This window comes from Canis lupus, chromosome 16 (genome assembly GCF_048164855.1).
Source record: "Canis lupus baileyi chromosome 16, mCanLup2.hap1, whole genome shotgun sequence".
NCBI classification, from domain to species: Eukaryota; Metazoa; Chordata; class Mammalia; order Carnivora; family Canidae; genus Canis; species Canis lupus.
This window is the reverse complement of record NC_132853.1, coordinates 50,287,251-50,310,845: the sequence shown is the minus strand read 5'-3', so window position 1 is coordinate 50,310,845 and position 23,595 is coordinate 50,287,251. Positions and strand designations below refer to the sequence as shown.

The 23,595-nt window shown below is 53.2% G+C and overlaps 1 protein-coding gene across 8 annotated transcripts in view; it reads left to right on the top strand.

The window, feature by feature from the left end:
* The window catches only part of LOC140607040 (rho GTPase-activating protein 27-like), a 55,673-nt gene that overhangs the window by 11,968 nt on the left and 20,110 nt on the right, over positions 1-23,595 (top strand). For 5 of the 8 annotated variants that reach the window (XM_072781340.1, XM_072781337.1, XM_072781343.1 and 2 more), the window contains 9 exons: positions 16,522-16,953; positions 17,574-17,756; positions 17,988-18,068; positions 18,579-18,646; positions 18,969-19,059; positions 19,562-19,666; positions 21,638-21,771; positions 22,021-22,068; positions 23,341-23,430. In XM_072781340.1, the coding sequence (XP_072637441.1) occupies positions 16,522-16,953; positions 17,574-17,756; positions 17,988-18,068; positions 18,579-18,646; positions 18,969-19,059; positions 19,562-19,666; positions 21,638-21,754 (1,077 nt within the window). In that variant the 3' untranslated portion in view covers positions 21,755-21,771; positions 22,021-22,068; positions 23,341-23,430. Of the gene's footprint in view, positions 1-16,521; positions 16,954-17,573; positions 17,757-17,987; positions 18,069-18,118; positions 18,647-18,968; positions 19,060-19,561; positions 19,667-21,637; positions 21,772-22,020; positions 22,069-23,340; positions 23,431-23,595 lie in introns of all 8 variants that reach the window. The other 3 variants (XM_072781342.1, XM_072781339.1, XM_072781338.1) reach the window with 3 other exon arrangements.

Sequence of the window (23,595 nt, the reverse complement as noted above, 5' to 3'; positions counted from 1 at the left end):
CCCTGGAGAGCTACCATCTGAGTCAGGAGCCTGGCAAGAGGGCAGATGCCTCAGACCAGCGTGGCACAGGCCATCTGGGATAGAAGGACACCCAGCGTGCCGTGGTGCCGAGGCATGGGTGCAGGTGTGAGATGTGGCACCCTTGAGGCCTTGCAGCTCCACTCCCATCCTGTACTGCTGGGGCTCTTGTGGGGAATGGGCAGTGCCTGGCCAGGCAGGGCCTCATGGACTCTCACCAGCAATGTGGACTTAATCCTGCAGCTGCTGGAAGATTCTCAGCAGAGAAGAGAGGGGGTTCAGAAAAGACCCCCGTGGCTGGGACTTTGAGAATAGCAGAGGACAGACCTCCATGGTCTCCCAGGCACACAGTGATGACAGGAGATTTGGGAAGTCGATTCCCTGGAATCTAGTGGCCGACGGGCTGAGGAAGGTGGGAGAGAAGTCGGAATGAGTCGCAGTCTCCCAGTCGCACACCCCGCAGACAGTGGTCTGTTTATTCGGTGGCGCCAGGTCCAGACAGCAGCTGGAGAGGGGGCCTGCTGCCCAGCAGAAGGCCTGCAGCATGTGGCCTGCAGCATGTGGACCGGGGGCGGGCAGAGTGCGTGGACGTGGGGCTGGGAACACCTGAGACAGTCAGGCCCCACCACATTCGGGTAATAGACAAAGGGAGGGAAGAGAAGCCCCAGAGGAAGGAATAGGCAACAAGGAGGAAGAACAGGAGAGTGCCTGTCCAGACACCGAGAAACGTCCAGAAGAAAGGAGAAGTGAGATAAAGGCCATTAAACATGTATCAGAAACGGTGACTGCGAGGTCAGCAGCCACCTTATCAGGAGCTGGTCAAGGGGTTACTGAGGGCTCAAGGCAGGGGCCAGAGGGATGAGGTAAGGACACCGGCTGAGCGTAGTCAACTCAGGAGCTTGGCAGGGAAGGGAGAGATGCTTTGTGGCCAGAGGCAGGTGGAGGTCAAGGGGGGAGGCTCCCCAAATCTAAGCGAACGGTCAGGAGCCAGAAGAGTGGGAGGCTGAGGATGGTGAAGAGGTGGTTGGGGAGATGGGACGCAGGGAGAGAGGCCAACAGGGTGGGGGTGGGGTGCCCCGGGCAGAGAGGGAGGGACCCATTTCCTCTGAGGTGAGGGGCAATGATCTGAGGGTGGAGGTGACATAGGATCAGGGTTGGGTCATTGGGGATAGTCGACCAGTGGACAAGGGGAGAGGGTGGCATGGGGGGAGGAATCAGCAGAGGCAGGGACCCACCCCAGAGGAGAGAAGCCTCTGCACTGTGTGGCATTTTATAGCCTCGTCATTCACCTTCCACTCAACTAACATGTAATGAGCACCTGCTGTGTGCTGGTCAAAGTGCTGGACCCTGGGGACGCAAAGCATGTTACACCTGACACGATCCTGTCCCAAAGGGGCTCGTGGTCCCATGGGCTTTCACTCAAAGGTTCATCCCCGCAGCAGCTCGGAAGGCAGTCTCAGCTGGGTGGCCACAGCCTTGGCCAGCCTGTTCCCCTCAGCAGGGACAGGACAATTGGAAGGCAAACAAGTATTCACTTTCCAAGCACCCTGCGTGTCCCCAGCGGTGGGCACCGGCCACAGGGAAGGAGGCAGGAATTCCCAGCCCTCGTCCACCAGCCAGCACCCAGCTACCCAGGGCGCAGTGGGAGAAGCTGTCCCAGGAGAGGGCAGAGGCACACCTTCTGGAGCACTCTGCCCCCACCCCCTCTAAGGGAGGAGGAGGGGCCTCTGAGACTCCTCCCCCGTGGTTGCGGTGGAGTGGGGGAGGGGGACCTGCTGACTTGGGGATTTCAGGGTGTGGTCACCATCCCCACCCCAGGGCCTCTGAGGTGGAAAGGCCCAGGTCGGCCCTTTGGACGGGAGCCCGCCCCTGCTGCCCAGACATTGGCCACAGGGAGGAAAGAGGTGCAGCCAGAGGCCTCAGCAGCCTCCTATGCAGCCAGCCCAGCCCTACTCACCTGAGTAGGCAGCCGGACTAGAAGGAGCCTCTGGGGCCCTGGTTCCCTGTCCTGTGCTGAGAACTGTGAGTGACCCCTCAACTCCCAATGGGGCCCGGGGAAGGCGGAGTCGTGCCCTGGCAGCTCTCCCACCCTCTCTCCTCCTTCCCTGACCTCCACCTGGTCTTTTCCTGCACTCATGCTGAAACTCCCCTGCCAGGTGCCTGGCGGGCAGGCACCTCACCCTCCTCTCTGGATCCCAGGCCTGGCACCCACCCCTTGGGACAGACTCCAAGAGCCGCCCCAGGCAGCGGTGATTAAGGCAAAGGAACTGGCCTTAGGGATCCCTCCACCTGGATCCCCCTTTGGGACCAGCCAGGGGGCCCTCTAGGAGGAGCAGGGGAGCTGAGGCCAAGGAGGGGGGGCAGTGAGCGCCCTTGTCTGTATGCCCTCCTCCCAGCAACTGTCTTACCTCCCCCCCACCCACCCTTGGAGAACAGCAGCCCTGGGCTGGCCCGGCTGGTTTCTTCACACCTGGCTTGACCTTTCCCTCCCCATGACTCACCTGCAGCCCCAGGCTGACCCTAGAGCCCCACTGCCCAGCCTAAGGCCTGACCCATGAAAGAGCAGCTTCTTGGGTAGCCCCCTCCCAACCCAGCCCACATTCCTGGCCACCAGTAGTCCTCCCCACCCACAGCTCCCAGGGCAGAAAGGAGCAACCTCCCAGGCCCCTGGCAGCCCCCATGGCTCTGTGGAGTCCCCTGGGTGATCTCCCCTGAACCTGAGCCTTATGATTCACCTCTCAGTCCCCAGCCCCCCTGAGACGGGTCCACCTGCCTCCCCACTTCCTTCCTGAGCGCCAGGGGCCGGCTTCTCACTCAATCTGTTGTCTCTGCCTTTCCTGGAGCTGTCTGTGTCCAGTAGTGGGGAGGGCCAGGCCCAGCTGATGCAAACATGGTCAGGGTTCCAGACTAGAAGGTCAGGGGACAGTTGAGGTTGATTGGCGTTGAGGGAAATGGTGCTGCCAGGGACTGGGTCTGAGGGACATAGGGGTCCTTGCTCAAGTGCAGGAGGCTCTCTTGCCAAATTGAGGAAGGATTGTGGTGTTGAGGGGACTTCCAGAGCAGCTGCTTAGGCACAGCAGAGCCTGCAGGACCCTTCTGCCTAGCCCAGGCTCTGGGCTCCTATGGGTCCTCCGAGTGGAGGTCCACCGTGAGGCATTGGGTGAGCAGGGCAGGGGTCCCTCTCAGGGCTTCCATGTCTGTCCTGGGGGCTGAGCCAACTTGGCCTAGGAAAGGAAGCCAGAGGAACCAAGAAAGGTGCCAGAGGGGGGCCTTCCTGCCTCTGCTGCACGCAACTGGAGTGCTCCTGGAATCTTCTCAACTTGTAAATTACTATCCCCCCCCCCCATAAAAATAGCTTAAGGAGGGGCTCTGGGGAGGCTCCCTAGGTTAAGCATCTGCCTTTGGCTCAGATCAGGATCCTAGTGTCCTGGGATCAAGCCCCGCATAGAGAACTCTACCTCTGCCCCTATCCCCACTCGTGCTCTATCTCTCTGTCTCAAATAAATAAATAAAATCTTTTTTTAAAAAAATAGCTTAACGCCATTGCAAATATTTGGCGAATATGGGCAATCTCACTCTAATGACTATTAGAGGGAATCCCTGGGTGGCTCAGCGCTTTAGCGCCTGCCTTCCGCCTAAGGCGTGATCCTGGAGTCCTGGGATCAAGTCCCAGGTCAGGCTCCCTGCATGGAGCCTGCTTCTCCCTCTGCCTGTGTCTCTGCCTCTCTCTCTCTCTCTTTGTCTATCATGAATAAATAAATAAAATCTTTTTTAAAATAATAATGACTATTAGCATTTTGGCTTCTTTTCATCCATTCTGCTTTACTCTGTGTGGGAGAGTTTTTACAGACCCCGGGGCATCCCGGTACACTGACAATGGCACTGCGATTTTTCACCTACTGTGTCATGGATTCAGTACATGGCAGGTGCCACTGAGAAACAAGGCATGGTCCCTGCCATCAGGTAGTTTTCTGTCCCAGAAGAGAGATGGGCTAGCAGACCCACAGGTAGGATCTGGTGTGGCAGGGGTGCCTGCAGGATGCCTTGGGAGTGCGCTGGAGGAGCTGTCCCCAGAGTCCCCAGAATCCCGCCAGTCACTAGAGAGAAACTTAGGATTGCCTCCTGGCCAAGGAAGGGGAACAGCAGCTGAATCCGAGAGGTTCCTACCATTCAGCCTCCTCCCTGAAACCCTCTGGACCTACCTGGTGCTTTGTTAGGGGCAGACTTTTTTTCTCATCAACGGTAGTTTGGTCTTTTCACGTTTTCCACTCCTTCTTGTTCACTTTGGCCATTTTGCCTTTTTCCTAGGAAAGTATTCATTTTTCCTAGATTTGCAAAATCTCCATTTTTAAATTTCTCTATGGATTCCTTTGTGACCGAAGAAATAAATGGTTTTTCTAAGTTTTTCATAGTGGAAAAATCGTATATTTTCCATCTAAGGGACATAAGGTCTGGTATATATCAAGCCAAGCTGATCGATTACGTTATTGAAACCTGTGTTTCCTTTGTAGACTTCGTTTTGTTTTTGTCTTTTACTCCAGTTCCAATAGAGGTTTATTACATCTCTCGCTCAGATTTTCTTTGTAAAGATCTTGTACTTTTAGCAGGTTTTGCTTTTTTTTTTTTTTTAAGGTTTTATTTATTTGTTCATGAGAGACTCAGAGAGAGGCAGAGACACAGGCAGAGGGAGAAGCAGGCTCCCTGCGGGGAGGACTCAATCCCTCAATCCCAGGACCCCGGGATCACGTCACGGGATCACACCCTGAGCCAAGGCAGATGCTCAACCACTGAGCCACCCAGGCATCTCAGGTTTTGCTTTTTATATTTAACTACAACTTTGTTGGCAGTGCACACAGATTTTGACTGTCCTGGCATCACAGAGTGTGCCTTTGTATCATCCCCTGGTGTCCCTCTTTACCCGGTGGGTGGTTTCAACCTGAATCACCATCTTGCTGTTACAAGCAGGGCCACTCTTTCTATTTTATTGGGTTTTATTTTTTGCACTTGCTGGTATCTCTCAGTATCCTTCTATATTCAACATTATCATGTTTTTACGTCTATTTCATATATATATCTCCTACCACTGAATTTGGAAACCCAAACTGACTGTCTTTTTTGTTGGGATAATGCACTCTTTTCAGAATCTTTAACGGGTTTCCTTTTCCCCCTTCTATCAGGTTGCTCCTGATTGTCCTGTTCCTCTGCTGTCCTGCTACCCCTTGCATTTCATTCGTGGCTTCTGCTTTTCCCCGCGGCTCCTGATCAAACATCCCCTCCAGGATGTGCAGAAGGGAGGGATGCTTTTTCTCAACACTCCTCCTCCTGGAACTCATAAAACCCCGTCAGTCTCCGGATAGCCGTGGGTCTTTTTTCAGCTTAGAGAAATCTCTTTGTTGCATGAGTATTGGGGTCTTTGCCTTTTTCTTTCATTTGCACGTTAGCTCTCTTGACTGGCGTCTCCAGCTTTGTAGCTTTGCCCCCTCTATGTCTTGCCTCTGCGTACATAAGTTCTGAGATATTTCTCCTGCTTTCTCTTCCAGGCCACAAATTTGAGTCTGGAAAGGGACTGTCCTCACCTTCAATGAGTAGTAAATGATATATTTTAAATTCTAAAGTAGTAGTCTTTTTTTTTCTTTAGTGTCTTACTTGAATCTCCTGAAGATTTCCCTTTTGTTGTTGTTCCAGTAGTCACTGTGTTTTCCAGCCCTTCTATCTTGCTAATAGCAAGATTTTTTTAAAAATTAGATAATGTACTTTCACGGTTTTTAAAAATCAAAGCAATAGGGTGCCTGGGTGGCTCAGTGGTTGAGCGCCTGCCTTTGGCTCAGGTAGTGATCCTGGGATCCTGGGATACAGTCCCACATCAGGCTCCTCGAAGGAAGCCTGCTTCTCCCTCTGCCTGTGTCTCTTCCTCTCTGTGTGTGTCTCTCATGAATACATAAATGACATCTTTTTTTAAGATTTTATTTATGTATTCATGAGAGACACACAGAAAGAGAGGCAGAGACACAGGCAGAGGGAGAAGCAGACTCCATGCAGGGAGCTCGAAGTGGGACTCGATCTTGGGTCTCCAGGATCACACCCTGGGCTGAAGGTGGCACTAAATTGCTGAGCCACCCGGGCTGCCCTGAAATCTTTAAAACATAAAATAAAAATAAAAGCAATATTAAAAAGTATATAATAAAAATCCCCCCACACACACCTGCTTCTGTGCCCTGTTCTCTCCATCAACTCATAAGTCACCACTTTCATTAATTCTTTCTCGATTCTGCCAGAGTTTCTTTATGCAAACACAAACCTGTATGAAAACACATTTGATTACTTGCTTTTCTGTCTCTCTTCCGTAAAGGTAACATGCAGTACACACAACACCGCATCTTGCTTCTTCTTTGCCTTTTTGATTTAACAATATATCTTGGAGTCTGTGCAGAGAGAGTATCAGTCTCCTTCCTTAGAGCTACATGGTTTTCACTGTACGGATGTATCAGAAATTCTTCAACCGGTCCGCTGGTGATGGGCCCTTGAATCGTTTCCCATCTCTTGCTATTATGCACAATCCTGTAATAGATAATCTTTCACCCCACGTGCAGATAAATCAAGGATAAATCCCAGAAGTAGGATTGCTGGGTGGAAGGATAAACGATGGATATTTGTTAAATTTTGCCAAATTGCTGTCCCTTTCCTGGGGGCTTATACCAATTTACATTCCCACCAACACAAATGTGAGTGTCTGATCCCCCACAGCCTTGCCAACCAGGTGTCAACAAGATGTCGTTTCCTGCTGATCCAATAGTAAAATATATGATTTTAGGATAGCTTGAATTTGCATTTCTCTTTTCAGTGAGAGTGAGCATCTTCTCATAGATTTAAGGACTGTTTGTTTTCCTTTTTCTGTTAACAACCTGTTCAGAGCCAGTGCTCATTTTTCCATTGACTTATTGGTCTTTTACTTATTGGTTATTAGGAGGTTTTGCCATACGAAGGAAAACAGCCCTCTATCTCTTACAGGAGTTGTCATGTAAGTTTCTCTTCTGACTTTGCTAATGTTATTTTCTGGCCACGCAAATGACTTAAGATGCACTTACGTGGTCAAATGTATGGCTTTGAGAGTTTGAGTCTCTGCTTTTTTGTTTGTTTGGTTTGGTTTGGTTTTAAGATTTTATTTATTTATTCATGAGAAACACACAGAGAGAGGCAAAGACAGGCAGAGGGAGAAGCAGGCTCCCTGCAGGGAGAGCCCAATACAGGACTCAGTCCCAGGACCCCGGGATCACTGCCTGAGCCAAAGGCAGATGCGCAACCACTGAGCCACCCAGGTGCCCTTCTGCCTTTTTTATTTTTAATATACAATTTTGCTTATGTTTTTCTCTTTAAGTATTTTTATGGTTTCGCTTTTTATGTCTGAATCTTTGATCTATTTGGGGGTATATCCGAGTGGACAGAGTAAGATGTCAACCCACCTTTAATTATTTTTCTGGATGGCCATCCACCTATCCTGCCACCTTTTACTGACAAACTCCTCTTCCTACCCGGATTGGTGATTGGTCTTTAGCACGTCCTGACCCTGCTGTATTAGGGTCTTGCAGCCCAGGTAGATTTGGTTGTTCTCTTTGCTCCACCTCTCTCCAGCCACTGTCCTGTAGGAGGAGTGGGGTTTATGTGTCTTTTCTCACTGGGGCTGGGATGAGCTGTTGAAGTGTCCCCACTAGGCGCGGCCCTAGAGCAGAGGAATGGTGGTCTCTGCCAGTGGGCCAGCCAGGCTGGGCAGCCTCTTCTAAGACACCATCAAGAATTCTCCCTGCCTGCTGCCTCCTCGGCATCCCCAGCCTGTTGGGCAGAGAGTGCTGAGCCCACCTGTTTGACTCCCTGTCAGCTCCTAGGGGTCACCCTGCTTTCCCCCTAGGGTCCTATGGTGGCCTGGTCTGCCCCGGGGTCTCCTGGGTTCCAGCTTCTATCTCAGGCCCTCTACTCCGGCCAGCCAGCCCTGCCCAGGAGCTGGCACAGCCCCTTCCTTGAGGGTAGCGTCCAGGAGAAGAGAAGAAGCAGGACATGTTTAAGCTGCCATGTTTCCAGATTTCCTAGAGCCAGAGCTGCGTCATAAAGGAGAGAAATTACTACCAGGGGTAGGGGAGAGCTGGAAGGGCCTGTCTTTCTGGATAAGAAACAGTGAACACCTTGGAGTAGTAACACTGAGAATCCAGAAGAGTAAACAAGTTTAAGGGAGGTTTTCTCCCCTTTTTATTATGAAAAAATTTTTAAAGATTTTATAATTTATTCATGAGAGACACACAGAGAGAGGCAGAGGGAGAAGCAAGCTCCCTATAGGGAGCCTGATGTGGGACTCGATCCCAGGACCCCAGGATCATGACCTGAGCCAAAGGCAGGTACTCAACCACTGAACCACCCAGGTGTCCCTATTATGAAGATTTTCAAACATGCAAAGAAGTAAAAAGAATATTATAATTAATATAATTATACCTATTACTTAGATTTAACAATTCTTGTCAAGTTAGTTCTCTCTCTTTTTTCTTTTTGCTGAGAAATAATAAATTCCAGAATTTATCCTATCTCATCCCTTAAAAACTCAGCCTGTATGTCTTTTTTTAACAAGATTTTATTTATTTATTTATTTATTTATTTATTTATTTATTTGAGAGATGTTGAGTGAGTGAGAGAGAGAACATGAGCAAGGGGAAAGAGGCAGAAGGAGAAGTAGGCTCCCTGCTGAGCAGGGAGCCCTATGCGCCCCGGGGATTCCAGGATCATGACCTGGGCCAAAGGCAGACGCTTAACCAGCTGAGCTTCTGAGGTGCCCCAGCCTGTATCTCTTAAAAATGTTTTTTTCGATAACCACAATACTATACCCATTATTATATCTAACAAAATTAATATTAGTTCCTTCATATCAGCTAAGATCCAGGCCATAGTCAAATGTCCCTCATTGTCCTAAAACAAATCTCTCATAGTCACTTTGCTTGAACCAGAATCAGCTCAAGGACCATGCATCTCATTTGTCTCTTAAATCTCTCTTGCTGGTTCCCTCCCTCTTCTCCTGCCTGGACAGGGACCAGAGTGGTAGCCCCATAGGACATCTATTCTAGATTTGAATTTCTGCTTCCTTGTGGTGGGGTTGCCATGTTCCCCTAGCCCCTGTGTTACCTGGGGACTGATAGGTCCGAAAGGCTTAGGCTGGTCCCCAGCCTCGGGGACTCTAGGTCTCTGCTTGAACAACCAAGATGGGGCACCTGGATGGTTCAGTGGTTGAGCGGCTGCCTTTTGCTTGGGTCATGATCCCAGGGTCCTGGGATCAAGTCCCACATTGGGCTCCCTGCAGGGAGCCTGCTTCTCCCTCTGTCTGTGTCTCTGCCTCTCTCTGTGTCTCTCGTGAATAAATAAAATCTTAAAAAAAAAAAAGAAAAAACAAAAACAAGATGATGCCAAGATGGGAAGGAGGAGGGGAGGAAGGTGAACTTGGTTTCTGGGATATGCAGCTTGTAGGGTGTACCAAGGACCCCCAGGACTCCACTCAGGTTTTTGCTCCTGGAGATGGTCTTGCAGGTAGTTAAGCTAACAGATCCGGCTGGGCTTCCCCGGGACAGGAGAGTGAGAAGCAAATGGGAGACCCAGTATCAAGGAGTTAAGCGGAGGAAGAGGAGCATGGCTCACAGCCCAGGAGGCACCAGAGGGTGAGGAGGGAGAGGCCTGTAAGGACTAAGTCCTGAGGAGAGTCAGACCCTCCAAGGACCACTGCTGTCATCAAAGGAGTTGTAGGACCCCCGGGCAGTGGGCTGGACGTCAGAAGCAGGACGGCAGACACACACACACACCTTCAACAGGTGGGCTCCGGAAAGGAGGCAGGATGAGCTGGGTCCAGGAGCACACATTTTCTTTTTAAGATGGAGAGACCTGGAATTTGTTGCCACGCCAAAGGGCCTGCAGCCATCAAGTGGGAGGGTTAGTGAGAGGTTTGTGGAGAGGCAGCTTCTGAGCAAGAGGCAGTGGGATCCTCAGGGGCCCATATTCGGGAGGCCCTCTTGGACGGGGGAACCTGGTCCCTCCAGTGGGGAAGTGAGGAGGTGCGGTGGGTACAGGTGCAGACACATTTGGAGGGACAGGCCCCTGTCACATCTCTCTCCCTCGGTTGGCTCACGATGACAGCCTTTGCCAGCCAGCAGTTTCCTTGACAGACGGTTTCTGATTCCTCCTGGGCGTCAGCCAGCCTTATCCAGAGCACAGAGCATGTGAGTGGCAAAGGGGCTCCACCCCCTACCCCACCTACCCTGAGGAGCAGGCCAAGCACACAGTCCCATGAGGTCACCAAGAGGCTGAGGGCAGAGTCCAGAGCCGAGGGCACTCAATCGAAACCCAGAACCAAAAAAACGGAAGTGTCACCCCGCTTTCTTTCCCACGTCCCTGAGTGTAGAGTGTAGGGTGTAGGATCCCGGGGGCGGCTTGACGCCTCCACAGAAGCCAGCCCTGGGAGCGGGGAGAGAATGACAGCACCATTCTATGGATAAAGAAACAGAGGCGCAGAGATTCAAGGGGCTGCCCGGGGAGAAGCTAGGGCACCAGCGACACAAGAAGCCATTTCTCTGAATCCTGCGTCATTCTCCCCGCCCCCCTTTAATCAAATGATGATGCCTCTGCTCTAAACCCCACAGAGGAACCTGACCTCGGGCTACTGTGTTCGTCGCAGGCTACAGGCCGAGCAGTAAGGTTACACTGAGCCTCACCTGGGCTTTAGTACAAAACGAGGGGTCTGAGCCCCGGCCCAAACCTGTTACACCAGACTCTGGGGACAGCTCCAGGCGTGGTTCCCTCCGTTCTGAGGGGACCCCCAGTTCCCCCACTGCACATCAGTGGACTTGTGGCTCAGGGCTGGGGGTGGGTACAGTGAGGCCCGGACTCCGTCCTGGAGATGGCGTGCTCAGGGAAGGGAAGGACGCCAGCTCTGGGCACCCTGCAAGGCTCCCTGAGGCAAAGATCACAACCCATCCTCCACTCTCCCTCCGCTCAGCTCTGGAGGCACTGAAGTCAGCAAAGGAGGTCCCGACCCCGCGGCAGCCCCCCTGAGCCAGTCTCTGGGCTCCAGTCACTGGTTTGCAGGCATTTCTTTTGCCTCTGGCTTCAGAGAGCTGATAGGATTTTTCTGGTTGCCACAAGCCTCCTGTGAGGGTTTTGGGGAGAAGGGGTGAGGACAGAGCAGCCGGCTTGTTCTGTCCCCTCCTCCACCGTGTGCCTCTAGAGGGCCAGGCCAGGTGTGAAGATGCGGTTGAGGGAGGAGGACACCACTGGGGAGCTGCTGTGGTCACACCTCCTCTTGCTGAGGGGAAGCCTAGACTGGAAGCCTGAGGAACCAAGCTCCTTGACCAAGAAGAGCAGGCCAGAGCTGTGTGGGTTTGGCTCAGCCCCTGTGGTGGGGGGCCAGAGCCCCCTGGGAAGACCCCAGGCCTGGGGGGCCCAGCTTCTTACAGAGGAGGAACAGCACGTGGGCTGCCTTTTCGGTGGTCCCAGTCTCCTGTACTGTCACTCTTGGTTCCTGCCACAGGAAGACCCTGCTCCCTAGTTCTCCAGCGGGGCAGTGCTAAGGGCTCAGGTCCCCACACCCATGTCCTCTCTCTCCTTCCCCAGCTCCTGCCTGCTGCCAGCTCAGAGTTTCCGGCCTTTCCCATCTTCTGGGCCTGGCTCCATCTCTCCTGGTGACCTATTTTGCATGTGGCCCATGTCCCCCAGGGCGGGGGCAGTGGGATGTGTCATGTGTGTGACAAGTGGGAGGACCCCAGGCCTCTCTGCCCTCAGTGTTCCAGGCTTCTGAGTCCCACCTGGGATGGGAGGGGAGCAATACAGGAGCTTGGAGGGCAGAGTAGGGCATGAATCCCTGGCTTGTTCTGGATGCGGTCTGCCCAAAGGGCCCACACTCCAAATCTACACCACGCCTGGCTCTCCTTGGGTGTCCCTGTCCTGGGCCCACAGTGGGTGCAGGGAAGGAGTGGTCTGGGGGGGCATGGGCAGGGGAGGAAGTAAGACCAGGGCTGGGGACAGGAGGGTTACTGGAATGGAAGAGCAGGAGACAATGGGTCTGGGATCCCGGTGGAAGGTGGGGTCAGAGCCTGAAACAGGAGAGAGAACAGGCCCAGGGGAAGCTCTTGGTTGTGGGGTTGTGGAGAGGCTAGTCCCTGTCCCCTTCTCCGGGTCCTTAGAGAGTGGGGACGCAGGCATACTTGTGCACGTATTAGACACCCAGGCGAGGGTGCATGCGTGCATCTTGGAGAGCGAACCGGGAGGGGACAGGCTCAGGCAGTCAGGCGAGTGGACTGTGGTGTGGTCAGAATCCCTCCTGTCCTCTGTGAGGCTGCAGAACTCCAGACACTGACTCCATCTGATGCCACAGCTGCCCAGACCCCTTCCTCTTTGACACGTTGCCCCCCCCGCCCCGGCACCCCACACACAAGCTTCCTCTTCCCCATCGCCCTGGGCACTGGGGGAGTTGAGGGCCACTCCATGTCCTGTCTACGCCAGCCTGGGGCCCCAGCACCCAACTGCCCCCTCTGCCCTCTCCCAGCTGTCTGGCCTCCCCTCCCCCAACCTCGGTTTGGCGCCATCCTGCTCCCTGGCTGTATCTGCCCTGGGATTCAGACCTTGCCGGTGATCAGAGTATGGAGTAGGAAGGCCGGCGCTTCCCTGGACACATAGAAACACCCCCGACCTAAGACCCCCCCCACTTCACCCCACCCCCCTCCCCCCACAGCAGGCAGCCTCTGTCTCAGGCAGCACTTCCGCAGCCCTGACAGGAAATGGGCTGGAGGCTCAGCCTCCCGCCATCTCAAAGCCACTTCTTGTTTCCTTGTTGCCTTGTGCCAGCCCTGGGGTTGTGCCCCTTGGCTCCACCCCTAAAGCCTGCCCAGGGCTTCGTCCCAGCAGCTCTGAGGGGACAGGATGGTGGACATGATTGCCAGGCTGACCAGGAGGCGGAGTCAGGCCCTGCGGGGACAGGTAGGGGGCCGTGGCATTTGGGGGCAAGCTCAGCCTCTGGTGGGGACGGCCGAGGGCCTCTGGATCAAGGTGCCACTAGTGGGCCTCTGTTCTCTGGCCCTCTCAGGGGCTGGCTGAGCGGAGCTTCGGAGCAGGACATCTCTCAGACTTTGGGGACTCCTCCCTGCTTTCCTCTTCCCTTTGCCAAGGCCTTCACCTGCCTGGGAGGGGCTGCAGGGGGACCCTGAGAGATGGTGATCAGCGCAGGGACAGAGGCAGGCCTGCCACCTGCTTGTGGGCAAGGGGAGGGCTGCGGGGCTGGGCAGCTGGGCGTGGTGAGAGCCAGAGCCCCTCTTGCCGCTGAGGTAGGAGACCACTTCCCCTTTCCTACTGTTGTCCCCCGTGTCTCTGTTGTGATTGGGATCTGGGCCCCGAGAGCTGTTGGTGCCTAGTCAGGGCCCCACTGATGGGCTGTCACTGGGTGTTGCCTGGACCTCCAGGAGTCGTGGGCAGGGTGGCAGACCCTGCTCTAACCTGCACGAGCTTCCCCTTGAAGGCCAGAGGGCACAGGGGGACTGGCCCTGCCTGGCTTCCAGTCTGATCCTGGCTTTATCCTAGCACTGGAGGGGCTCTACAGGGAGAAAGTTCTAGAGTTTGAAGGGGCCTCAGGGCCGCTGCGTGTGGTCCAGCTCCCACCACAGGGCTGTAGCATCACTGACAGGGGGTTGGACTTTGCCTGCTCACGTCCAGTGAAAGCCCCTTCCTACCTCCTGAAGCAGCCTGTGTCTCTGGGGCAGCCCCTCCCAGGGGCCCTGCCCTGCCCCCATTTGGCCTCTGGTCTGCAGCCTGGAGCCCCACAGTGCGATTCTGCATCTTCTCTTCCTCTGACAGCCCCCTCATGCTGAGAGCCTAAACATCCAGCTCCTAGGTCTCACCTCTGTACCCACTAGGGCACTTCGTGTGAGATCCCCATCACCCTGGCCAGCCTGGGACTCCCCATGGACTCACAGCCAAAACTAGCAGCCTGCAGGTGGAAATCCCCGCTCCATAGAGCCTGGCTCCTTCCTCAGCTCATCTATGCCCCACATGACCTCCCAGCCCCTGTCCCAAGGAGGGGAAGGTGCCTGCCTCAGCAGGTCCAGCTGGGGCAGGTGGGAGATGTGTCTGGTCACCCACCTTCCTCTGTCCACTGCCTCCATCCTGGTCTCCCAAAGAGACTCCTGTGCTGAACCCCCACTCCCAGGAAGTCCTTGTCCAAAGCTAACTTGAGTCTCCTGTGGTGTCAGGTGTGTTTGTTTGTTGTTTGCTGCTGAAATGTGGCTTGGAATTGGCTTTTGTACTCAAGCAATAAGTACTTTTGGTGGATTGGATGTGTGCTTCAGGGCATTGGGCCAGCAGCTAGAGGGCAACTGGGGTCAAGTACATCATCCTGGGTCCCCTGCTCAAAAACAAAACCCCGCCTTTGGGGTCAGAGGAGGTAGGCAGATGAGTGGACAACCCAAGGCGGAATGCTGCCGGGCCCGAACAGAGGGATGAACAGCATGTCCATGCACCAGACGTCTCTCCTGAGGGAGAAGGCCTCTCCCGGAGGCTTGGAGCAGAGCACCAGCAGAGGAGCAGGATCTGGGTAGGCAGGTATGAGAGCAGAGAGTTCCAGGCTGAAGGACCCACTGGAGCAAAGGTGCAGAGATAGGAGGTGGCTTTGTGTTTGCGGGAGGGTCCATGGGCCGGTGTGGGTGGAATATGGGATGGCTGCGGTGGACAGAGAGAAAGGAGAAGTGGGGTGGGGGGTTCTGTCTCAGCCACACAAGCGCTTGCAGGGTGAGGGAGAGGAGTGAGGATCTGGTGTATCCAGCTCCTCCTGTTCCCTCCATGCCTGGGACCTGCCCCTGATGATCTAAAACTCTACCACTGCTTTTCTGACACTTTGTCTCCTGCTAGCAGTAACTACCACGGACAACGTGCTGTGCTGTGCATTTCACTTCTCACCCTGCTCATCTCCCTCCCTGCTCCCTGACCATTTACACAGGCTGCCCAGTAGGGATGTGGGTCCCTTTGTTCACTGCTGCGTTCCCCAGTGCCTAGAACAGTGCGTGCACCGGACAGGTGAATCTTTGTGGGACAAACGAGTGTGTTTTTAGGCGCCTTCCTAAGGCCCAGGGAGATGCCACCTTGACATGACCGGCTTCCCCTCTTGGGAAGTTTACAGCTTAGTGAAGGCATCACAGGCAGTTCTGTGATTTAAAAAGGTGGGGCGGGGGGGAGGGTGATTGTACAAAATTTTGAGAAAAGTTTAAAGAATAAATAAATAAATAAATACCCCATCCCCATAACTATACTGCCCAGAGGAGATAACTATCTCTGTTAGCATTTTGGAGGGTTTCTAAAAACACAGATTTGAAACTATATACTTGCTCCCCATGTCGAAGTCTGCATTTCCCCCGTAGCATTAGATCATCCTAGAAACAGTCTTAATCTTCTGGTGCTCTTCTGCTGCCTGGGGTTTAAGAGTGTCCTTATCTATCCCTCTGGCCAGCTGAGGGTGCTAGGCGATGGTGGGCACGCCAGAGGAATCTCAGGAAAGGTCTTGACCCTGACACCTGAGCTGAGTCCTGAAGAAGGAATTGGAGTGGGCCAGGTGAAAAAAGGGGTGGGGATGGGCCTAGGCACTCTGAAAGATCCAGGCCCATAAAAGATATACAGCAGGGAGGGTGGAGCCTCCAGCAGCCCCAGGCTACTAGAGCATAAAGTTCAAGGCAGGGGGCCAGGAATGGCAGGAAATAAAGTAGACAGAGAGGCGACAGGCCCCTCCGGTGCCCTGTTAAAGGCGTAGACTTTGCCCCGCAGGCCGCAAGGAGCAGTGGGGTGTTGAGCATGACCAGAGGTATGTTGTGTGTGGCCGGACCCTCCAGCCCACCTCGCTTTCCTTTGGAGGGCACGAGGGGCTCCTCTTTCCTAGCTCCTCCTTCCTTCCTCCCATCTGGCTTGCCTCTCTCCCTTCTCTGCAGTTGATCCTGAGGTCTGCAAAAACCACATTCAGGAAGTTTCAGTCCCAGATCAGAGGTGGTACGGATTCCAGTCCCAGAGATTTCAGGGACAGGAAGGAAGGAGGGGTGGGGGCTGTAGAGTGCAGCAGGGCCCTGCCCCTCTGTGACCTGAATGGGGAGGAAAAGGAATGGGGCCCAGGCCATTTCTCTATTCCTGCCCAACCTCTGATTGGCCCCCTGGAGTGCACAGTGAGTGCGCAGCTGGGAGAACTCAAGATATCGATATTTTATTATTGCTAATAAATAATGTAAGTGCCCTACGCATCTGGGACATTTCATATTTGACAATGCCCCTTCACGAATATTTCCTCATTCTCTCTTCACTACAATTTCCGGAGCGGGCAGGGCAGACATTGTGCAGCGGCGGGACTGAAGCAGGGGGTACTCCAACTTGCCCAAGGTCGCCCAGGTGGGAAGTGGCTGGGTCGGGACTGGGTGACCCCGGAGCTGCCCTGACGGTCACGCCTCCTTCCTGCTCCCACAGGTGGACGACCCCCCGGAGCCCGTGTACGAGAACGTCGAGAGGCAGCCCCTGCCCACGTCACCCGGCACCGCCTCGGTCCCCCGCCCCCCCGCATGGGAGACGCACAGGGACGCGGGCAGCGGGCGCCGCTACTACTACAACCCAGACACGGGCGTGACCACCTGGGAGTCGCCCTTCGAGGCCTCTGAGGGCGCCGCCAGCCCAGCCACCTCTCCGGCCTCGGTGGGCAGCCGCGAGAGCCTCGAGACAGACTGGGGCCAGTATTGGGATGAGGAGAGCCGCAGGGTGTTCTTCTACAACCCGCTGACGGGCGAGGCCGTCTGGGAGGACGAGCCGGAGGACGAGCCCGAGGACGAGCCCGAGGACGAGCCCGAGGACGCGCTGGAGGACATGCAGCCAGGCCTGAGCCCACTGGACCCCGGGGACCGCAGGGTGAGGGGGCGGGGCCTGGCCCGGGTGGGCGGAGTGACTGAGGCTTCAGGCCCCGCCTCCTGCCCCGCCCCGGGAATGAGGGTGAGGGGCGGGGCCTGGCCGGGGGGGGCGGGGTGACTGAGGCCTCGGACCCCGCCTCCTGCCCCCGCCCCCCGGGAATAAGGGAGAGGGGCGGGGCCGGGGAAGGGTTGGAGGGGGGGCGGGGTGACTGAGGCCTCGGACCCCGCCTCCTGCCCCTCCCCGGGAATGAGGGTGAGGGGCGGGGCCTGGCCGGGGGGGCGGGGTGACTGAGGCCTCGGACCCCGCCTCCTGCCCCCGCCCCCCGGGAATGAGGGAGAGGGGCGGGGCCGGGCCGGGGGGGGGGGGGTTGGAGGGGGGGCGGGGTGACTGAGGCCTCAGACCCCGCCTCCTGCCCCCGCCCCCCGGGAATGAGGGTGAGGCGCGGGGCGGGGGAGGGGAGGGGTGCGGGGGGTGCGGGGTGACTCAGGCCTCAGGCCCCGCCTCCTGCACCCCGCAGTCCCCTGGACTGCTATAGAGGGGCGTGGCCTGGTATGAAAGGGCAGGGCCCAGGGTCCCTACTGGCTCGGAGAGCGTCTGACTCTGTCTCCTGCTCCTTGCAGCCCCCTACCCCTGAAACGGACTACCCCGAGTCGCTGACCAGTTACCCCGAGGAGGACTACTCCCCCGTGGGCTCTTTGAGTGAGCCTCGGCCCACCTCTCCGTTGGCCGCGCCCCCGGGCTGGTCTTGCCATGTGAGCCCCGAGGGCCAGACACTCTACACCAACCACTACACCCAAGAGCAGGTATGGGCAGCGGGCAGATGTGCCCGGACAGCCCCCCGGTCACTCCTCCACCTCGTCCTCACTAGTAGTTCCAGTAGTTCCCCTTAACACCATAAACCGCAGCTCCTGGGCCGGTAGCCTGCACCTGACCCTCCAAACTCCTTGGGGCTGAATTGGGCTCTGGTACAGGGGGAAACTTTGCCTGCCTCCCATGAGGTGGGCTGAGAGCCCTGACCATCCTTCTTCCCACAGTGGGTGCGGTTGAAGGACCAACATGGGAAGCCCTACTTCTACAACCCAGAAGACACCTCAGTTCAGTGGGAGCTGCCCCAGGTAACCAGCTGGGATAGGGAGAGCCTTGGGGAGAGAGGAGGGGATTATAGATGACGTCTCTCTCTCCTCAGGTTCCTGTCCCTGCCCCTCGAAGCATCTGCAGATCCAACCAGGACAGTGAGACCCCAGCCCAGGCCAGCCCCCCTGAGGAGAAGGGAAGGGAAGGAGCTCGTAGGCCTTGGCAGGACCCCCACAGAAGACACAGGGGCTTCCTGAAGGCTGTGGGGGCCGGGACAGACTTGGGCATGTCTCCCCCACAGGCCCCAGCGACTAGCCTGGGCCTGGGTCTGGGTCATCCCCCACCCCCCAGGGATGCGTGAGGTTGGGAACTGGGAGAAAATCTCTCCTCCTGGGCTGAGAACTGGCACCCCACCTGCACCAGCGGCAAGGAGGGTTCAGTGGTGACTCAGGCCCAGCCTGTAAGGAGTTGCTGGCTGTGGAGGAGACTAGCCTCTGCCCCCTTGTGGCCCAGCCCCTTAACTGCCTCCTCTTTCCCCTTGGCTTTCTAAGATCAAGACTCTGGACAAGGCCGGTGTGCTTCATCGCACCAAGACGGTGGACAAGGGGAAGCGGCTCCGGTAAGAGGCGGCTGCACCCAGACCACGGCAGAGTGGGCCTTAACGATGACATTTACCGAGCCCCTCCCGGCTCTTGTTAATCCTTATAGCAGCTTGCTAAGAAGTCGCATGAGGACACTGAGGCACCTAGAGATAGTAACTTGCCCAGGGTCCCTTGGCTACCAAGTGTTAGAATTGGGAGTCCAGCCCTCACCGTTGGATGGCCCAAGTTGAGCTGTGTTCTTAAGCTCTGTGCCCTGCTCCTGGGGGTGGAAGGGGGCCTCAGCTCAGGGCCAAATGCAAGCCCAGCCCCCCACCCCCCCACTTCCCTACCTCCACCTAGGAAGAAGCACTGGAGTGCCTCCTGGACGGTGCTGGAGGGTGGCGTCCTGACATTCTTCAAGGACTCGAAGGCCTCAGCTGCAGGCGGCCTGGTAAGGCCCAGGCTCCCAGGGTAGGGACACTGCCTGCCCTCCACCTCCAGCCCCATCTGCTCCTGACTCGTGCAGCTCTTTACTTGATCTGGCTTGTCAGAGGCTAGGTCTGCAATAGTGGATCATGAGTGACAAGGGAGCCGGGCCTTGGCAGGGGGTGATGACAGTGGATTCAGCCCATGACAAGCGCTTCCAGCCACCCTGGGCATGGGGAGCGGTCCTTGAGGGTGGCCACTCCAGCCTGGGAGGCAGGCGGACTGGGGACTGGGGCCCCTGCTCCCCGGGACAAGGGCTGTGCCTTTCCCTTTTCCTCTCCTGGGTGGGCAGGCAGCAAAGGACCTGCGAGCCCAGGACCGCTGGGTTCCAGGAACCCTTGGGTGCCCCTTCCCCATTCTGGCCCTTGAGCCAAGGGAGCCTGGTGGATTGGAGGCAGGGGCTGTGGCAGGCCTGTCTGAACTGTGGGCTCCCAGTAACTCTGCTTCCCCCAATGATTCTCCCACAGAGGCAGCCTCCCAAGCTCTCTACCCCTGAGTACACAGTGGAGTTGAGGGGGCCCTCTCTCTCCTGGGCCCCCAAAGAGAAATCTAGCAGGAAGAATGTGCTGGAGGTGAGTGGTAGGGGTTGGGAGGAGAGGGGGCTTACTGGTAGCTTGAGATCCTCACTAGGCCAGCCCCAAGAAGGGGAACCTGGGGAAAGTGGGACTGGAATTCTCAGGACTCAAAGCCAAAGTTGTGCCCACCTTGGGGATCTGACCACAGAGTTTCCGGGATCATGGATTCTGCAGTTCCCTCTCCAGGAACCCAACTACAATCACCAGAAGATGACCAACAATCCAAGGATGAAGGGGGCGAGACTACAAAAAATAGGAGGTGTTTTGAGTCTGTCACCATATCTGCGAGTTCTTTCCTTGTGGCCTATGGGATGTGGGTCTTGTTAGTGAGGCATTTGTTGCCTTTATACTATCTTCTTCTACTTATATTTGTTGTAATTTATATTTTTTAACCTGTATAGAATCTGCTTTGTTTTTAGGTATGGTTGAGGTAGGGGATCTAACATTTTCCCCCTACAGAAAGAACCAGTTACTTTAAAATCTTTTATTGAATTGCTCATTCTTTCTTAACAGATCTAAAATACTATTCTTTTTTTCTTTTGTAAGATTTCATTTATTCATGAGACTCACACACACAGAGACAGAGACATAGGCAGAGAGAAAAGCATGCTCGTCTCAGGGAGCGCAATGTGGGACTTGATCCCCAGACCCGGGTTCACCCTGTGAGTCAAAGGCAGATGCTCTACCACTCAGCCGCTGAGGCGTCTCTAAAATACTTTTCTTATCTGGACTCTTATCAGTCCAGTTTCCTTTCCCATATCATTCTATATACTTAATTCCAATTGCTTTATAATAACCTCTTTTGATGTCTGGTAGAGTTAAGCTCCTGCTCTTTGACCTCCTTTTTCATACATTTCATAGCTAGACTTGCATATCCCTTTACCATATGTCAGCTGGACAGTTTTTATTTAAAAAAAAAGAAAAACTATCTTGGGATTTGAATAGAATTGCATTGAGTTTGAGGAGAATTGACATCTTTGCAATATTCTAGGAACACGGTATCATATATTCATTTCTTAATGTCCTTCAGAAGACTTTTAATGTTTTCATCTCAAAGGTCTTCCCCATTCTTTGCTGTAAATTTATTCCTAGGTACTTTATGTCTTTTATTGATATTTTTAATCTTTTTTAAAGGATTTTATTTATTTATTCATGAGACACACAGAGAGAGAGGCAGAGACACAGGCAGAGGGAGAAGCAGGCTCCATGCAGGGAGCCCGATGTGGGAGTCGATCCCGGGATCCAGGATCACACCCTGGGCTGAAGGCAGGCGCTAAACCATTGAGCCACCCAGGTGTCCTTCCTTTTATTGATATTATAAATGGAACCATTCTTCCATTTGTTAATTAGTTATTTGTGGAACATAAGAAAGCTACTGCATTTTGTATGTTGAGCTCTTGATTTTGTATCTAGCCATCTTACTGAATTCTCATATCACTTCCAGTAAAATTTATTTTTCATTTTTATTTTTTTTTATTTTTTATTTTTTTAAAGATTTCATTTATTCATGAGAGACACAGAGAGAGAAGAAGAGACACAGGGAGAGGGAGAAGTAGGGTCCATTTAGGGACCCTGATGTGGGACTCGATCCCAGGACCCTGGGATCATGCCCTGAGCCAGAGGCAGGTGCTCAACTGCTGAGCAACCCAGATATCCCACTTCCAGTAAATTTAAGTTGATTCTCTTGGGCCTTTTAGGTTGTCCATAATTTCATATGCAAATATGTTCTGTTTCTTCCTTTCCAATACTTAATTTTTCCTATTGCATTGAGATGCCTGGAATCTTTAAAAGAAGTTTTTTCCTATTGCATTGATTAGGACCTCTTCAGCATGATGAATAGTAACAGGAATAATAGGCATTCTACTCTTGTCCTAGACTTTAAAACAATGTTGCTATTTAGGTTTCTGGTAGATACTTTTCTTTTCTTACTTCTAAGAATTTTTTTCAATTTTTATTTATTTATGATAGTCACACACACACAGAGAGAGAGGCACAGGAAGAAGCAAGCTCCATGCACGGGGAGCCCAAAGTGGGATTCGATCCCGGGTCTCCAGGATCGCTCCGGGGGCCAAAGGCAGGCACTAAACCGCTGCGCCACCCAGGGATCCCACTTCTAAGAATTTTTAATAGGAATTACCTGTTGGATGTCATCTAAAACAGTCAATAAAATGTATTGCCAGCTGCACACAAGTTCCCAAGTTGGGACTATGGAAGAGTCAAAGGACTACTAAAAAATAGAATTCCTGCCCTCAAAAAAGGCTGAATAAGACTTAAAATACAAAGGAATGAATACAGATTTGGAGGCATGGTCATTGAGATGGGTACCTGTGATATGTTTTCTTCCAAAACAGATATTCTCATAGAGCAGCACCAGTGGAAGATGAAGAAGGAGGCTCAAGGTAAATTGGCAATTATTAAAACAGAATTTCAGAACTAGATTTTAGAACTCCTATTTCACTCCCCTGTTTTACACCCAGGAAACTACCAAAGGCAGAAAGAATATTGATTTGGTCTAATGCTTTGCCTGGATCCAGCAAAATTAGCTTCCCAGACAAATCTGAGTTAGAATGGAACTGACACAGAGCATCTACTGTCACTACTCCTTTAAAGAAAAAGGGTGGAGAGGGGTTGGGTGCACCTGTTCCTGCTGGTACTGACCATCAGGCCTGGCTACAGAGTCTTGGGCTAAGAGGGCTAGTATTCAAGGCTGATGGAAGGCAGAAAAATAGGACTCCTTCCTGTAAAGCGGCAGGAAAACTTCCCTCCTCCTCCTAGTTTTTGATCCACCACTCTCCATTCCCTTTGTCCAGACTCCATAGACTGTTAACTGGGAGAGGCCTTAGGTAATAGTTTGTCTCTTCCTTTTATAATAAGGAAATGGAGAAGAAAGGGAAGGTAAATTGCCCCATGGGCATACTGCTACTGAGTGTCAGAAGATGGTTCCTTTCCAGAGGGGCACTTCTCCTCTGATTATACTGTTCTTGGGCTGCGAGCTACATTTTATGTCACAACTCCGTACATACATACTGTCAAGACATAAGCAGGTTTTTAAAAATATTTTTTAATTTACTCATGAGAGACGCAGAGAGAGAAGCAGAGAGATAGAGGGATGGAAACCAGTACAAGTTTTCTGACAACAGAGACTTTTTAAAAAAATCCTTCTCTACTATAAATTCAATTAATTGTCCTTATCTTCAGTTGCAAAACCCTTTCATAAATTATTTCTTGTCCATCATTTCATCTAAACAAAACTTAAGGTTCTTTAACACATGTTAAAGTTTGGTACTCATGTTTCAAAGCAATATTAATAGTACTGAAAAATAGATTTTTCCTTATTCCTCATTTTTTCATTTTAACAGTAAAACATTTTTAATTCAATAGTAACAGAGCACTGATATATTTCTGGTACTTATTTTTTAAGTTTTTATTTATTTTTAGAGTGAGAGAGCACATGGGGGAAAGGAGGCAGAGGGAAAATGAGAGAATCTTAAGCAGGCTTCATCCCCAGCACAGAGCCCAACACAGGACTCAGTCTCACAACCCTAAGATCATGACCTGAGCCAAAATCCAGAGTCAGACACTTAACCAGCTGAGCCACTCAGGCACTCCAATATTTCTAGTATTTAATGTGCTTTCATATTTTAAATTTCTCACTGTTTCTATTTCCTAAGGTGGAAGGGTTGACGGAAGTAAAGTCAATACTGTTTTAGAAATCACAGGAAAGGAGCTTCAAAGTCTAACAGATAACCTACCAGTTGATGGTGAGCACTGTGAGCATTACTCTGCCTTTCTGCAGAGCTTTACTGAAGAAAGTGTGAATGTGTATATGAAAATTTTTGAAATGAGGATTATTTGATGCTAAAAGGAAATGTCAGTATCTTAGAGTCAAACCCATTCCTAAAATAAAAAGAAATCTGCCCTATTTT